Here is a 19,046-nt window from a genome sequence, read left to right on the forward strand (position 1 = left end):
TGTTGTTAAAATTTTATTTCCATACGCTATGATGTGGTCCTGGAGGTAAGTGGTACTAAAGTTTCAACAGAACACATCCAAAGTCCCTAATTTGGTGGGCGTGGTGGTGGAGACAGGCAGGTCTCGGGCTGAACGGTTGGCGGAGTTTGACTGTGTCTGTGTGTCTGAGTGTGCTCTTCAGACACGCCTGGGTCTGTATGTGCCTCTTGTCTACTCTGCCTTCACGAGTTGGTTACCGTTGTTAACGCGTTCATGTGGCTGTGAGCGTAGGTATACAACGCATCTTCCTACCAATGTGTAATGGTGTTTGCGTCCGTATGTCGACCGTTTAGTCATTTGCATGGGCGTTGGCTCACATGATTGTTTTTCACAGAATGAAGATAAACATTAGAAAACGAATTTTTTTTTGCAGTGAAATGTGTTGTACGGACACATTTGCTAAATGGGTTTGTTTATGGACATACATATGTGCCTTATGTATAAAGCTTAATTATGGTCGGATTTTCAGGTAACATATATATTGTGTGTGTGTGTGTGTGTGTGTGTGTGTGTGTGTGTGTATGGACATATATACATGAATAATTATGTGCGCATGTAAGTACACAATTTATGTATATATGCACGTATACAGTTTATATATGTACATACACATGTACAGTATAGGTGTGTGCGTGTATGCATGTGTACAGTATACACGTCTTAAGTCCGTAATTCGTAATTTGCGTACATATGTCCACATAGTCGAAATATATATATATATATATATATATATATATATATATATATATATATATATATATATATATATATATATATTCTTGTGAGCATTTTGTGGTGTAAGCTGTGATGTCTGAGGTAATGGCAGTTTAGGTATGGTCTTGTTGCTTGTACAGTCTTCTATAATTCCGCCACCACAAAAGAGAACTCGCGAGGACACTGCAGAACGTGGGGGTCATGTAGGGGTCGTTTGTGTGGTGTGGTTGAATGTGGAAGTGATGCCTCTCGCTTGCTAGGTCCCCCCTTCGATTCGCTCTTCTTCTCGTCCCCCCTGGTCAGCCAGACAACGCCAGACGAATCTCGAGCGGACGGACACTCAATTCAGGCCCAGTTTAAATCACTAGGATTCTTTCTCACGATCCCTTACCATGGCAGTGATGTAAGTGTTGCCACAGGGAGTGATCACGGGGCTAAGGGCATTGATGATGCTCCGCTAAAAGGCAGTGCATACCGTTACACGATGGTCTGGACGAGGCCGATCTGCCGGCGTTAGCCAGTAGATGCCCGCCATTCCCGAGTCAGTGGCCGGTGCCAGATGTAGGAGGATGCGCGACAAGTAAGCTTCCTCTTCTTCTGCTTCCAACTCCGTGTCGTCGACTCACCGGGGCCTGTCCGCACCTACAGCCCACGCTTACCAATTTGTAATCATTTAGTTTAGCATTATTTAGCCCGAATGGCAAAAGTACAAATAGTTACACTGTAACATACAAAATTTTTGACCTTGTATTGCGGCAAGAGGCTATACAGCGGGAGTGCGCGGGTCGGGGGAACCGTAGGCAGCATGTGGACCAACACTTGAAGAGGTGAAGAACGTTGCATTTCCATTACACGAGATTCATAAACATCATCAACATATCAATCAACATTGACTTGAATATGTTTTTTTTTATTATATAATTGAAGTGCTCTATATATGGCAACATGTGATTTCTCTTGCATTGTAATATAAATATGTATTTTCTGCACAACATAACAAAGTCTGCCATGGCACCGGAGGGCTGGGACTATTCACACACAGTGGCACTACGCAACATATACAGTGAGGTAATAATCGTAACATAGGCTAGGAAAGCTACATGGTGGTGTCAACACTAGTATTTATCATAGAGGGGTGCTTATGTACAAGGACTCACTCTTCATCCCAGCTTGCCACGGTACAACTAGCTGTCCGTCAAACCTGCCTCACGCCTGTGCTGGCCTTTCCTACTTGTCGTAGAACCGTGTCACCTAGCTATACTTCCGCTATTTCACATCTGTCTTCTTCACACCTGCCTCGAATCTGGGCCACGGACATGTGCTTACCCTCCCTGATGTCTGTATGCATCTGAAATAGTATACCTTTACACCTGCACAAGTACCTTTTTATGAAGGTGTTGGTCCTATCCTATACTTGCTTCACTCCTGTGCTAGGTCTCCCCCTACATCTGTACTGGACTTCCGTCACATCTGTGTTTGGTTTCATTGACACATGTTAATTCTTCCTTCACACCTGGTCGATAGCTGTTCCCTTCTACTAGAGGTGTATGCACCGTATTACTTGCTTTCGTGATGGCAAGAGCATCATGCGTTTATGATGTATAGAGAAATGATCTGTTATCGCCTCTGCTTTCTGTGCACCAGTGGTGAAGTCACAGTGATAACCCAGCTGTGCTCAAAGGATTTCCTCCCGAGTACATTTCTGGTTCATAACCAACATATCATCAAGAGCTCATACGTTGAGTTCGATAAAGGGACTGCATCCAATCGTCTTGAACCACAAATCAAGCATAACTTTGGCTCCCGAGTGCTGATACATTTCTCTATACAGTACTCACTTTAGAGCAAAAAGTATTTTGTTGTGTAGAAAATCAATACCACATAACCGGGAACAAAAGTTATGTTTTCAAAGTGAAACATCAATGTGATTCAGGACTCCTTCACCAAACCGTACAATTCTTCAAATAGGTTCCTTGACATCTCCTGGGGGTGTAGACTTGACATCTGGTAACAGAGATACTGAAAACTGTTACAGTAATTCATTACCAGTGAAGAAACCAAGTCTTTTTTTTTTGTTTCCTTGTCAGAGACTATCACTGGTGGACACCTTTCCAGATGCGAACCTTCTCATAAAGAGATGGAACGTTTTTTCCCTAAAATGCAGATCTGCTGAATGAAGATGTGATCTGGAGGACCCTTGACGACGGAAGGATCTCAACAAAACACTCATACTCTTGGTGCGTTCACTTCCCCGCACCTGCACCAAACGAAAGCCATACGGTTGACATACTGCCATAGAGGCGTCAAAGTCACATCATCGACGCCTCTACCTAATGGCTCCTTCAAGGTTCTGGAGGACTTCTCAGAAATCTCTCCGCCTTGGGCAGAGAGAAAACCTCACATAATTAGCTCTATACAAGCCAAGTCCTTTCGTTCTACCCTAGCGACAGATCATCTTCAGTCTTTCTGACAACCTATGAAGTTTTTTTTTTTTTGGGGGGGGGAACAGCACCTCAAACGCAATGCAAGATAGAGGGCAAATGTTCTACTCTCCACATTCCTGGTTGTTTGCCATCTTCAGGCCGTGCTATACCACCTATATAACACCTGTATATAGATATATACATAGATACCTACCATACCACGCCACCTAGACAATAACTACTCTACGAAACCGTCTTTTCTTCTTCTTATTCCAAGCCGTCATATATAATTTGTTCTCGACCATGTCATTGCCATCACGCAGGCATATGTAACTCCGCACATTGGCTGTTTCTCTACATATCTAATGTTTTTTCCTTCTACATAATAATAAATTTCATTAACACCCAGCGGATTTCATCCAACAGTTTACTTACTTTTGCACATCACTTAAGATATCACAACATTTTTTTGCAACTACGGCTGAACTGGAAGAAAAAGAACTACTGACTGACCTCTACTCTAATTTTGTGTACTTCATCCGTAGATCTAGTCTATATATATGCCATCAACTACGTTCCCTCCCCCTACCGCGGCCGATCAAGTGCAACTTCTGATCTGATCCACTCAAATTCTCAGCGATACTCACACACACTGCGACCCTCTGAAAAAAGGTTGGCTAAATTCTTGTCCCCCCATCTTCGGCTTGACCTTCTTCAGGAAGTTCTTCCTTTCTTTGCTTCTTTTCACCTTGAAAAAGGACAGCAACAGCGACCTAGTGAGTTGTGTGTTTGCTAGTGATCGAACCAGAAAGTACTAGTTAAAACCAGTCCTTTTGTTTTGTAGTCATTGCAAACCGGTAAGTTTTGACTAGATCCGGTTCGAAATCATCTTTATGAACTGCTTAAACCTAGGTGATGCTTCAGTCAAACCAATAGAAACCAGGAGCAGGAATCGAGTGTACATGCCGATTATAAGTCATATTTTTTTTTTTTATAAACTTTCACGTGGTCATTAGTTTCTATATTCTATGCTAAGTTAAACCGGTCCAATGGTTTTGATACCTATAGACTTTAGACTTTTCTGTAAACATTCCATAAAACAGTAATCAAACTACATATAATGTTTTACCCATGCTAATTCTTATTCACTCCTTAACTTCTATAATCCATGTATAATCCAATCCTAATTTCATCCACTCAGGAGTAGATTCTTATGGAAATATATCAAAGAAGTTCTGTCAAATTTCACTGACAACTTTGTTCTCTCTTCTTCCTAATCCAACGAAGAAGGAATATCGAACATAAAGTATGAGGAAGGGGGAGGGGAGAGACCGAATCCATCATGAATTCAAATTTAGTTAACAAAATATTAGTAGGAACACTATGGTAAAACTAATAAAAATATATCTATCATTGTTAAGTGCTATAATAGAAACACTGGCCTATAAGCATCAGTAATAGCTGTAGAAATGGTCAAATATCAGCAGTAATAGTAGTAGATGCGACAGGGCGTGGAAGGTTCGTGTCAAAGTACCATATCCAATGGTAATAGTTATAGTGGTAGTGGGAATAGAGACTGTAGTATTGATTAGAAATAGTTGGAATGATAGTAGTAGTAGTAAGGGAATAGGTACTTCGACTAAAACAAAATAATGGAAACTAATGAGAAGCTGGGTAGTGGAAAAGAATGAAGTAGGCAGTAAACCAGAGATAGACGACCTGAGTCGGGCTATGAAACCTTCCGTGTAACAGACCAAAGATGTCTCCGTGATCAGACCAAAAGCATTGCTCATATTAGACCAAGGTATTACTCAGATCAGACCAAGGTTATACTCATAAATGAGCTCAGAGTATGGTCAAGGGCAAAATATAATCCGACTACAGACAAAGCTAAGATCGGACCAAGAGCATGAGTCATATGAGACAAATAGCTTCGATATGATAAAGACAAGGACATCGTTTGGATCTTACCAAGGGAAGAATTCAGGAGAAGGGACTAGAAATCCCAAACAAGTCAAAAAACAAGTTAAACAGAGAAAACAGGACCAAGGAATGAATGCAAATAAGTGGCAGAGGTACGAGTTGAAAGAAGTTAATCGAGGAGAAGGGGAAAGAGGGTGAAAGAAGAGGAAGGAAATGAAAAGGAAAGGAAACAGCATAAAGAATGGCTAGATAAAGCCGAGGACGAATGAGCGCCCATAGAAGCAACCAGCGACACTCTTGCGTTTAGATATCGAGGGGCATGTCAGCACTGCCCTCCATCTCGTTCTCTGGGAGGTCATCCTCCTGGTCATTCTCGGCGTCAAGGTCCAGATGGTTTGTGACGGGCACCGAGCCGCTGCCTCCGGACACTAGCGATTCTGAAGAAGAAGAATAACTCACGTTATCAAAGTAACACCTGTTTGGGAATAGTGAGACCAATTGCCTGTCATTTGCACCTATACTTCGATACATTACTCTTGACATCAGTAGCGGTTCGGGGGATAGGGATGTGATCTGTCATCCCTGTGTCCTTTGGGTATGTACTAAACACAATACTCATATTGTTAACTAAAACTTTATGGTATTAATGAATATATCAAGTATCAATTAACCTATCTAACATTTTAACTATACTATTTCCATTATCTCGTAACCCACAAGGTGTTGTCTGCCGTGTTGTCACGTACTGCATCAAAACATTCAGCATGTACCGGAAGCTGTCCACTACCCTGAGTATGTTAACATGGAATATTCTAAATGCATATTAATTTTTTCATTAAATGGTAGGTGATATGAGTAATTGTTATACATGTAAAGAAAAGAAGAGACTTGTTAAACGATGTGACATCTCAGGTCAGGCGACGTTGCCCCGGCTCCCGACCTAAGAATTTCCGTGGGGTTGTTGTTGTTGTTGTCGTTCCCTAGACTGTCTGTCCGAGCAGTCCCGTCTCTCCAAGGAATGCCACAACCGAAACTGGGTTTTCCCACAAATCCTTTATAGAGTGTATGTTGTGTTGTTTGCGTGCATGATTGTGTATAATGTAGTTTTCCATTATGTGTTGTATGGTATGGGGTGAAGTGTTACAACCTGGGCAGCTGTTCACAATGCGGTCATCCAGCCTCTTCTGGTAGCTTAGAAGTGCTGGGTGGTGGCCGCACCGCAGTCTGGCCAAGTGGACTCTGTCCTTTCGTGGGAGAGAGGATTCAGAAGGGTGGATATCAGGGGGTCTGGCATGCAGCAGTGTGTTGTCTTTCATTGTGTTAATGGAGCGGTGAGTGATATGATTATGAATATGTTGTATAGACACGGTAAAGGAAACATGGACTGAAGGTGAAGCTTTATTCCTGACGTTTCGTCTAACGACTTTCTCAAAGGAATGAGCATACTAGAAACATACAGAGATTACAAACCCGCCTTATGGCTCAAGGGGGTGTGCGAGCGTATAGCGCTGCGTCCTGATTGGCCCGCTGAGGACGCAGCGCTATACGCTGAGGACGCAGCGCTATACGCTCGCACACCCCCTTGAGCCATAAGGCGGGTTTATAATCTCTGTATGTTTCTAGTATGCTCATTCCTTTGAGAAAGTCGTTAGACGAAACGTCAGGAATAAAGCTTCACCTCCAGTCCATGTTTCCTTTACCGTGTCTATACAACTTGTTCACATGGATTTTCATTATGAATATGTTTCCGGAGGCTGGTATTTGGTGGTTGTGGAGGAAGAGAAGAGAGTATTTGTGCGTAATAAAGGTCTTTGGGTGTTGTTTTAATGTTTCTTGGTGTGTGTGGGTGTTCTGCTATGTAGTGTAGCGGGTGTGATGTGTTTGTGGTGGCTGCAGCAAGTGTTTGTGTGCCTCTCATGTCGAGGTGGTCCTTGACTTTGAGGACTTTTGTTTCATGGTGTAAATGGTCTGTTGGTGTTGTATTTGTGCAGCCTGTAATTGTTTTTAGGGCTTTGTTTTGTATGATTTGAAGGGTGTTGTGGTGTGTCTCACTGAGATTAGGAGCCCATGCAGGACTCGCATAATTCAACACTGAGCGTATGCATTGTTTGTATATTGTTATATTAGTTTCTTTGTTTTGTCCAAATGTCGTTCCAGTGATTGTTGTGGGGTTGGGGGTTGGGGGTTGGGGTCGCTGAGTGACAGGTGCGCGGGTCACTCATTCATCCTTTGTCAGTCATACCGGTCATACATGCAAATAAAAGGAAAACGGTGTCTCCCCCGTTTTCTTTGGAGAGGGTTTAGACGTGACAACGCTGCTGGTTTTGCCGGTCACACCCTATAGGTCACCAGGTAATGGAAGAAGTATAGATAATTTATTTAAAAAACGTGTAATGCATCTAGGGATGTCGAATGAGTTGTGGTCTTATGCATCTGAGGGAAGACCATGGGAAGCCTAATGAGGCTCAGGACCTCCTTGATTAACTTACCGCAGTTTAGCTTGCCGGTGGTGCGTGTGCTTGGGAGTTCGACGCCGTGACGGTCGACACACCAGCACATGTTGGCGCCAGAGTGACACTGAGTGGGCCGATAGTAACCCTCACTGTCACACTCAGGGATATAGCCACCTGTGAGATACAAAAGAAAAAAACATATGTGAAGATGGAAACCCCAGCATCACCTTTGCCTTATGCAGATTGATTGATTTATGGAATTTTTGGCTTGAAGGCCAAACGCCGGAGCTGGTAGGCCATTCAGCGCATTGCCTTATGCAGGTGAAACAATCAAACTCTTTCTGGCGATAGCTAAACCCACCCACGACTCTGCGTCTGGGTCCTATAGAATGGATATTAATTATCTAGAATCAGAGCAGTGGAGAATGACAAAAATTATGTAAGGACTTGGAAATTTAACCTACGATGACGGGCTTAGGCACTTTAACTTACACTCCCTGGAAAGACGAAGAGTGCGAGGTGATCTGATAGAGGTATTCAAATGGGACAAGGGCTTCAACAAGGATAATGCGGGCAAGGTCATCATATTAAAACAGCAGGGTAGGACTCCTATAAATGGGTTCAAATTGGACAAAATTAAGTTTAAGAAAGAAATAGGCAACAACTGGTTTACCATCACAGTGGTTACTGAATGAAATATATTTAGTACTCATGTAGTGAGCGTTGAAACTATTGGTTGTTTTAAGAGATTATATAACTGGATCGGGGCGACAGGAGGTAAGGGACAAGGAACTGTCTAGTGTAGGCCTTATGGGCTCTTGCAGCCTCCTCCTTCTTTATTTCTTCGCTTTACCTTTGCCCTATGTGCTTTAGACAGCCTCCGGTAACCAATGGCAATCAAACCCGAGTCTTCGTAATGCAGTTCGGAAATCAGCGCGTAACGAAGTCATTGCGAAAGTCAGATGTTGTGAATTTGAAAAGCAACAAGACGACTTCGCCTACATTATTCCAGACTTCCCTAAGGACAATTCAGCGATGTGTCTAATATTCGTATAGGTTTGACTTCTCTCAGCTCATCATTCGGCTTCTCAATATATTACGCAAAGGTGATTTGACATCTGGAAATTCGAAAAATAAAATATTTTAAACGAAGTCGTTTCTTCTCAAACGAACTCACTTGAGTCGTGTATGTGTGACCGGGGCTTAAGTTCGTGGTGAAGGTTAATAAGGTCGATTCTCTTTAACTTTGAAGTTAAAGGTTCACACCTATCAGCCCAGTGAACTATTGTGGGAGGAATAGGCCTCGTCTTGTATATTTAATTATATCAATTATATAATTTTGGTTTGACTTGGTGCTACTCTTCATATGATGTAGAGAAAATATATATATTTCAGGCTTAAAAGATAGGATACACTTGGTAGTCAAGGCTTGTTGAATAATATTTCTAGCTTTCTGGTTATGTAATTAGTCGACTAGTATGACGCAGCAAATGAATAAAGTTACGAATAGTTTCTCCCACATTCAGTGACGCCATTTGTTCATTTGAGATCTGTGCATTCGACTCTTGTCAATATTTTTTTAAATTCATCTATCTATATTTAATTTATCTATTTTTCTATTGACTTGTTTCTTTGTTTATTCAATAAATCTATCTATAAACTCGTATACTTATTATTTGTTTATTTATTAATTTATTAGTTTATCAACTTATTTATTTATTCATCTATACATTTATCTATTTCTGCAGGGAAACGATTCCTTTAGAATCCTCACAACCGTGATAATGCAGTCAGAACAATAAGACATTAGAGGAAAATGGCGAGGGAGGAGGATGTGAGGGAGGAGGAGGAGGAACAGGACGAAAAAGCGAGGAAGAGGAAGAGGACGAAGAGAGGAAGAAGGAGGAGGGAGGAGAACGAGTTGAAGGAGGAAGATGAGGACGAGAGGAAGAAGGAGGAAAAGAACGAGAAGAAAGAGGAAGACGGAAGAGAATGAGAATCAGGAAAACGATCAGGAGGAGATGACAAAGAAAAGAAAAAAAGATGATGAAAAAACGAAACAAAAGAAGAAAAACGAACGAAAATAAAAAAAGGAGAAGGAAAACAAGAGAAAGGAGAAGGAGGAAGAGGACGTCGTCGTCGTTGTCGTCATCATCGTTATCGACGTCGTCGTCGTTGTGGTCGCCGTCGTGTTCGTTGTCGTCCTAGGAGGAGAAGGAGAAGGGGGATTAACTCACCTAGAAGTCCCTTGCTGGCTTTCCTGAGGGCGGCGCAGGGACGGTCTGATTTGTCGAAACACTTGCACCATTCTCGCCCGGACAGGAAGATATCCCTGATGGAGGAAAGAATACTCATGAACAAGTCCGCGCCCTCTACATACCAGAATTAAATGACAGTAATACTTGCAGAACTTGAGGGGAAATACTTGGGAAAGTACTTATATTCTTTGTTACATTTGAGCTTCATAATCTTAAAAAAAAAAATGAATAAAGTTATATCTTGGTAATTAAAAAGAAAAAAAATGTCTGTAATTTAGACTCAGATATATGGAAGTTTTCTACTAGCTCTACAGATGTGAAAAAAAAACGACAACAATGAAAGCATCTTTGTAACTTATGAAAATATAAAAATTCTACTTTGTGAGTATGTTTAGCTTTAGCAAAAAAAAAAAAAAAAAAAAAAAAAAAAAAAAAAATATGAACAGCTTTAGCTTTAGGATTTTTTGTTTCTATTTTGGGAGTGACTTGGTTTCACAGATTTGGAAAATTCCTAATATGTAACACTTGTCTTTAGAAATTTGACAAAAATTGTGACTTTGTGACGAAAGATGTGACTTTCCAAAGTATCTGATAATATTGTCCCTGATTCTTATCAGCTTCAATCTTTTCTCAAATGTACATTCCGTAAATCGAAGTGTCTAGACATAACAGAACAAGTGAATCTACTCGTACCCCTGTAGCTTGCCAGTCGACCAAATATTACTCTCACGATGTTTACCTAGTGTCTTTCTTTTAACAAAATACCTTTCGAAAGGTGAGGTTGGTAGTTTATCAAGTGCACTATCCCTTCTGGTATGCCTTTTGCAAAACCTTTGGGAATATGTGGGGATTATCCTTACTGGCCCAACACCGGGCCTATCAGCTTTTACAAAACCTTAGATTGCAAGATGGGGATTTCTTTCAGATCCCCAACCTCAGGACTATCAACTTTAATAGGAATGTGTTATGGGTGTCCTTACAGACCCGATTCCACACCTATCAACTTCGACGAAACTTAGAGAACACGTGGGGGTTATCCTTACTGTCCTTAACCTCAGACCTAACAGCTTTTAAGAACCTTGTCGTCTTATGCATCGTTCTTACCTGTCTAGGTCACACCTGTCGATGAAGGGCTTGATGCATTTCTCGTGGTCGTCGTGTTCGAGCTGGTAAAGTTCCTTAACACTCAGTCTTCCGTCACCGTCCACGTCGAGGTGGGCCAGCATCCAAGCCACCTCTGCCTTGCACCACGAAGGCGCTGCAGAAGAGTGGAGGCAAAGATAACTACATGCCAACAACAAGGTAATCGGTGACCTTCCGGAGGTACGTCACCCCACTATGTACTCCTATTCTACTCCAAATCCACTTCTGTTAGTATATTATTTATTCATTTATCAATTTGTTTATTTAGTTGAAACCCGTCACATACTACCGTGACAGTCTACTCTCGGTGGGGAGCTAAGAGAAACTAGGAGAGGTGAGGATGTATTCTCTTCGACTACAAAGACATGACCCGACAAAGATGAAGATATACTATTGAAATAATGACAAAAGTAGCATGTATATATATATATATATATATATATATATATATATTATATATATATACATACATACATACAAATATATATATATACATATGTATATTATATATATATATATATATATATATATATATATATATATATATATAAAACTTACCCTTAGATACAGAGTTACTGGACTTGCGCTGTGAGTCAGCCATGATGACAGAGAACCAGTCAAGCATTCGGTTGCCCATGGCCTCCAACGCGTCCTGCGAACACTCTGAAAGTCGCCAAAGAATTCTTCTTTAGAATCATTAAGTATATAATTATTGTTTTCCTAATTAGGAATCCTATTTTAGTGTCGCCTGTAAACTTACTAACATCACCGTTAATCCCATTGTCCAAGTCGTTTATGTATATTATGGACAATAAGGGACCCAAAACCGAGCCCTGGGGAACTGCGCTAGAAACACTCCCCTATTTGGATTTTACACCATTTATGGCGACCCGCTGTTTTCTGTCACTAAACCAAGCTCTAATCCATTCAAACACTTTTCCTCCTATGCCATGGGCTTTGACTTTATTTAGTAGTCTCTTATGGGGCACCTTGTCGAACAGTGTGCTAAAGTCAAGGGAAATAACTAACATCGTAACTACCATTGTTACCTGACGCCTTATATACTTTAGTGTAAAAAGATAGAATATTAGTCACTCATGACTTACCCTTGCAGAAACAATGCTGTGAGTCACAAATCAAATTATGTCTCGATGTGGTCTCTGATTCTATTAACGATTATTAATTCAAGCATTTTACCTTTAACTGATGTCAAACTGATTGGCCTGTAGTTATATATAGACGATATATCTCCCTTTTTGAAAACAGGAACAACGTTTGCCTGCCCCCACACAATAGGTACAAAACCAGTGTCTACCGACTTATCAAAATTTTCTGTTAATTGGTCGCAGATTTAAAATTTACATTCTTTAAACACTCTCGGTTAAATTTCGCCTGGATCCTGGGATTTTGTAGGTTTAAGTTGTTTAGTCTGTTTGACTACTTCTACCTTACTGATGCTGATGTTAGATAGTCTATTTTTTTTTATTCTCACTGAAAATAGGATCGCAGTCAGGTATCTTATTTAACCTTTCCTTAGTAAACACCTAGAGAAAATATTTGTTAAACATCTGACTCATTTTTCCTCCAATTCTATCATGATATCTTCGTCGTTTTTAATCGGGCCTATCCTTTCTTTATTTTTTGTTCTGTAGAGATGAAAGAGGCCCTTTGGGTTGGATCTTGTTTGCCTGGCAACCTTAATTTCGTAGTTACGTTTCGCTGTGTGCATGTTCTTTTTAACCAGTCTTGCCATATCGTTATATTTGAATCTACGGTCTGTTTCCCCGTTTTTTATTATGGCGTAAAGTCCTCTTTTTATTCCGATCTCATATTTCAGCCTGTCTGTCATCCATTTGGGAGTATTATTATTATTCTGTACTGACTTGAGGGAATAAATTTATTTTGTGTATTTAGAATCAAAACTGTTAGGTTATTGTACATTTCATCCAAATCACTGACCGTGCTGTTGACCTCGCGCTTGTAAGTGACCTGATCTAAGGTACGCATATTATCCTCTGTGATCCGACCACTGACCGCGCTAATGACGTCCGGACTGATCGTGTATCTTACCCTGTCACAACCCCCTGGGTTATTTATTTATTCATTTATTTGTTATTTACATTATAATAGTTTTCATTTATTCATTTATTATTACTATGGTTTTTTTCGCATCCGACCTAGATATGGACCAAAAGGTCTCCTGTCGGGATGCTCCGCCTTTGTAATCCTTTGTAAGTGGTCAAGTGTCTTAAATACTTTCTCATCAAATTTAGCTCTCCTGAAGTCCGGTACAAGAACGTTATTCGTAATATCTAATACTTCCCATATAATATCAAATCTTATTTCTTTATCGCTAGAGCCTAGACTATCTCCCACTTTTACGTTTCTCGTTAGGTGTTCATTATTAGTTAAAAGTAAGTCCAGAGTAATCTCTCCCCTCTCAGGATCGGTAATCATTTGTTTTAGAAAATCATCCTGTACCACATCTAAGAAATTTTGCTCCTCCTGATCTCCACATAAATTTTCCCAATCAATGTTTCTATAATTGAAATCTCCCATGATCACAACGTTTTTGTACAGGGACGTCCTGCGAATTTCATGGATCAGGGGATTAGTCTGCTCCGTGCTGAGGTTAGGTCTATATAGGACGCCAGTAATAAGTTTCTTATTCTTGCCTATAATCACCACCCATATATATTCTGTACTTTCCTCTTCCTTAATCGAATTATTGGTGATATAATTTATTGTTTTCTAAGCGAAAAATGCTACTCCCACACACTTGTCAACCTTATCATTATAAAAAGGCTTAAATCCTTCTATCTCGATTTGTGGTAGGAAATGTCTGTTAGCCATATTGATCCAGGATTCAGTAATAGCGATAATATAAAATCTCTCTACCCATGCTTTACCTCGCGGCAAATAAATTCTATTTATTCCGCTTCTGCTGTTTGTATAGTAAAATTTTCACACACACACACACACACACACACACACACACACACACACACACACACACACACACACACACACACACACACACACACACACACACACACATACACACACATACACACACATACACACACACACACACACACACACACACACACACACACACACACACACACACACACACACACATATATATATATATATATATATATATATGTGTGTGTGTGTGTGTGTATGTGTGTGTACATACGCATACAAAAACGCAAATATGCATTTGAAAGCGATGGGATCCATTTGTCTATTAAAAACCAATCCTCGACGCACTCACGCGAGCGCAAGTGGCTGCTGCACATTTATGAGAAATATTTTGGACTCGTTACATCAAACCCATAGGTTATGCATATGTATATCCACCATCCTGTTTACACAGCGCATGCACGCACACACACACACACACACTCACACACACACACACACACACACACACACACACACACACACACACACACACACACACACACACACACACACACACACACACACACACACACACACACACACACACACACACACACACACACACACACACACACACACACACACACACACGCGCGCGCACGACTCGTGGCGAAGTGGTAGAGTCTCCGACTGTCACTACGGCGGTCCGGGTTCGAATCCTGCCCAGGGTTGAAATAATTTCAGTATCGCTGCGTTGCACGTCGTTACTCCAACTCTCGTGGGAGGGGAGTTGGGAGTGTGTGTGCGTGTAAGGTCACATTATTACACATAGATTGGTCATATATGAGCTCTAAGCTCTCTTCCGGGAGGGAAATAGCTGTCGATCACGAGTCCAACACGTGATCCAAGACCATGGTGGTGAGTCACACACATACACATGCGTGTGCAGGTGCACACACACACACACACACACACACACACACACACACACACACACACACACACACACACACACACACACACACACACACACACACACACACGATACCACAATGCGGTGGTATCGCTTTCAACAGCTGCTTCAGCGACCCGAGTTCGATTCCCACCCAGAGGTGAGAATTTTAGCATCGCTGCTCTTGGAGCCCGTATTCCAGTTCTGGTGGGCAAGGAGTTATATGTTTATGTGTGTGTGATTCACCATGGTCTTGGGTCACGTGTTGGACTTGTGATCGACAGCTATTTCCCTCCCGCAAGAGAGCTCAGAGCTCATATGACCGATCTACGGGTAATGCTATGATGTTACACGCAGACACACACACAACTCCCCGCCCACGACAGTTGGAGTAGCGACTCGCAGGGCAGCGGTACTGAAATTATTTCAGCCCTGGGAAGGATTCGAACCCGGACCGCCGTTGTGGCAGCTGGGAACTCTATCAACCACGCCACCGAGTCGGGCGCGTGTGTGTGTGTGTATGTGTGTGTGTGTGTGTTTGTGTGTGTGTGTGTGTGTGTGTGTGTGTGTGTGCGTGCGTGTGTGTGTTTGTGTATGTGTGTGTGTGTGTGTGTAAGGTCATAGGATTACTTATTGATCAGACCATATATAATCTCTGAGCTCTCATCCGTTAGGGTAATAGTGGTCGATCCCGAGTCCAACACGTGATTCATAATCATGGTTAATCACACATGTATACACATACAAAGGGAAGTCGTCACGTGATCATAGGAAAAAATGCCTAAAAGGTGTTTTATCAACAAACAGTTTTCTCTACAGAATAGAATAGCTTAAAGCAAGATATAAGTCAAACTAAAACAGTAAAAAAAAATCTAAAGCTTGATATAATGGATAGATAAAAGAAAACGGGATTCCACGAGCATAAGTTGTTTCTTTTGTTTCGCAATTAGATAAATATAATTAGGTAAACATAAACACGCACACGCCGACACGTGTGTGTATATGTTTGGAACAATCTGACCCCCCCCCCCAAACCATTCCTAGCTTAGCCTATTTGTCAGTTATTAAGCAGCATAAATAATCGTAACGGAATAATGTCTTTCAATTACAAAGACTTAATTGCTATTAAAAGACTTGTAATGAAACAGCTGTGTCGTTCTGTGGTGCGCTTGCCCCTTCTCTTCTTTCCTTTTACTATTTCCGAAGTTCTCAACTTATTTTCGCATATACGCCGTGCTTATGAATTGCTGTTCATTAGCACAACACATATAGTAAATGCATCCATGCATACTTACATACTATAAATACATACATACATACACATACATACTATAAATACATACATACATACACATACATACTATAAATACATACATACATACACATACATACATACATACGTACAGTTGCTTTCGGTTGGCAGCCCCTCTTGTGAACCACATTGATCCACTAGGGTTCCCATAAACCACAGCACCACTACACTATTGCCCTATTTCTAATTCTACGTTTTCTCTCACATGTAAACAATTCCTCTTCGTATAGGGGGAATAGTCTTCGTCTTGCGAATGGTCACCTTCATGTAAATGAACGAAAGCAAGAGAGAGTGAACAAAAGTAAACACTGAACCTTTTTCTGAATATAATCATATCCTTTTTGCTAATTGTCATACCCATAGAAATGAATAAAGGCAAAAGAGATTGAAATGCATCTATTATGGTTATATAATATGCACAGTATCTAAAGCCCTGATCACAATTGAAAAGGAATAAAGACTGTATATAGGAACTGAATTATGGTTCTAAGAACCAACTTTTTTATTTTGTCTTTGCTTAACATTCTTTAATAAGAACCTGGGGAAATATGGTGATGTCAGGGTATATTTCACAACACATATGTGCAGAAATGCATCCACGCATACTTACACACTATACATGCATACATACATACATACGTACGTACATACTTACATACTTTACATGCATACATACATACATACTATACATGCATACATACATACATACATACATGCATACATACATGCATACATACATACATATATACATACATATATAGATACATGTATACATAAATACATATATACATATATACATACATACATACATACATACATACATACATACATACATACATACATACATACATACACACGTGTGTGCGTGTGTGTGTAGAACTAGCTTCTATAAACACTGAACTCTCACCTTTAGGACCCCAGACGGAGTTTGTGGACTTGTAAGAGGCATCGTTGTGGTTGCGTAAAGCCCACTTCTTCCTTTGTGACTGAATTGTTCAATTGTTCACAAGAACAGGGTTGTTCACAAGAACAAGGTTGTTCACAAGAACAGGAGTTTTCAAAAGAACAGGGTTTGTCCGTATCGGCGTTGTCGATGAAGATTTAGTAATGCGATCGAGATGTTCATTTGTTTTGGTAGATGACGTCACGTCGTAAGCGTTTTTGTTTCATGATGGAGAAGAATAAAATAAGGGAATTAGTGATTTCATGTATTAACAAGTAACCAAATAAGAAAAAATAATGCATATTGGTCTATAAATATAGATGAATATATGAAAGTAATATGTACTTTTAATTTAGAAAGTAATGCAATCAGTAATATTTTTCATTGTAGTCAATTGATAGCAAAGATGGTTCCAAGTGCACATAAAAAATTGGAACAGCTAAATGGCAATAGTAATAAAAGATTCCCATAAATTTACTAATGTTATAAAGTAATGCTTTTTTCATTTTAATACCTCAATATTTCTTAGAGTTCTACTAATCTAACACACTGGAATCTTAATATATGCTGTGAGTAAATTAATTCTGTTTTGATAAACTTGGCCAAAGGAGAGTTTAACCATTCCTTGGAACTGCGCTCTGTAATGGATGTTGGTTTAAACAGATCGATTGAAAATAAGGGCTTCCACTCCCTCCCTCCCTCCTTCGCTCCCTCCCTCACCTCCTTCTCTCCTTCTCTCCCTCCCTCCCCCTCCTCTCCCTCCCTCCCCCTCCTTCCTCAGAGTTTGTTTCTCTCCAACTTAGATTACCGACTCATTAATCTAAAGTTTTCTCGACATTTCAGGTTTGTAGTTACAATGAAAAAAAAAAGCAACGAAAAAAAGGAAAAATCGGAAAATAAATAAAAGAGAAACGAAACAAAGAGTGAGAGAAAAAAAAAAAAGTGAAAAGATTACTCACGCGATGTTTATTGTTGCCCCTCTTTTCGTTCTTGTTGTTCCTTCCGTATTTGTTGTACTTGTCATTGTACCTCGATTCGTACTTGTTCCCGTTGTGTTTTCCTCCGTTGTATTTGTTCCTTGAGGTGGCGCTGCCGTTCATCTTACCATATTTGGACCTGTAGTTCTTCACTTTGGAGAACCTGCTCTTGATTCTGTTCATATACTTATCCTTATCCTGACGAAGTCGACCTCTTGTGGTATTATCCCTTCCCTCGTCGTTCAGTGACGACGTGGAAGGAGAAGACGAAGAGGCAGATGACGGTGACACGGAGGAAGACGAGGAGGAGGACGAGGAGGAGGAGGGAGAGGAGGACGAAGACGACGCCGACGAAGATTCTTCTCGGTTCTTGGTGGCTCGAAGTTTATTGAGGTAGGCGTCCAGTCGTTGTCGCTGTCTCTCCTTCTTGGCCACGTGAGAGTTGGGGTCTGCGAATGGGAGGGACAGATCATCAACGGTCGCGGAACGGATTCCGAAATGTACGCGAAAGCTATACAGGTACATGCCTCCATTAATAGAGAGATTAAAAGTAAATGAACTCTAGTAAATACATGAAAAGTGAAAATAAGAATACATGTTTATAGATAAATGAATAGATAAATTAATGAATAAACAGATAGATAACCAAATAAATGAATAAATATGTAAATGAATAAGTAGAAAATACATATATATATATATATATATTAATAGACAAATAAGTACAAAAATAAACAAACAAACAAACAAATAGATAAATTAGATAAAAAATAAAATAGGTACAATCTATATCCTGTAGGCCCCATATCCACACAATTTCCATTATTGAACGTCAATAAATTATAGTTCTTCTAACAAATGCTGGACAAACAAACAAATAAACAAGTCTCTAGATAGACTAACTTGAAATAAAGGCATTTGTTCAGCCAAGTAGTCCATTAAGTCCCAAAAATAGTAAAAAAAAAAAAATGTATTTATTTGGTCGCTAGGAAGCCAGGC

General features: G+C 40.3%; 1 protein-coding gene across 5 annotated transcripts in view; it reads right to left on the reverse strand.

The window, feature by feature from the left end:
- Cow (Proteoglycan Cow) overlaps window positions 1-19,046 on the reverse strand; it is a 927,057-nt gene continuing 908,011 nt past the window's right edge. For all 5 annotated transcript variants that reach the window (XM_076187845.1, XM_076187844.1, XM_076187842.1 and 2 more), the window contains 7 exons: window positions 18,030-18,496; window positions 17,035-17,113; window positions 11,512-11,616; window positions 10,915-11,068; window positions 9,790-9,884; window positions 7,589-7,726; window positions 1-5,536 (listed from right to left, as the gene is read on the reverse strand). In XM_076187845.1, coding sequence (XP_076043960.1) covers window positions 5,403-5,536; window positions 7,589-7,726; window positions 9,790-9,884; window positions 10,915-11,068; window positions 11,512-11,616; window positions 17,035-17,113; window positions 18,030-18,496 — 1,172 coding nt within the window. In that variant the 3' untranslated portion in view covers window positions 1-5,402. The remainder of the gene's footprint in view (window positions 5,537-7,588; window positions 7,727-9,789; window positions 9,885-10,914; window positions 11,069-11,511; window positions 11,617-17,034; window positions 17,114-18,029; window positions 18,497-19,046) is intronic.

Source organism: Oratosquilla oratoria, chromosome 7 (genome assembly GCF_046742065.1).
Source record: "Oratosquilla oratoria isolate Oo_2021 chromosome 7, ASM4674206v1, whole genome shotgun sequence".
Taxonomy (NCBI): Eukaryota; Metazoa; Arthropoda; class Malacostraca; order Stomatopoda; family Squillidae; genus Oratosquilla; species Oratosquilla oratoria.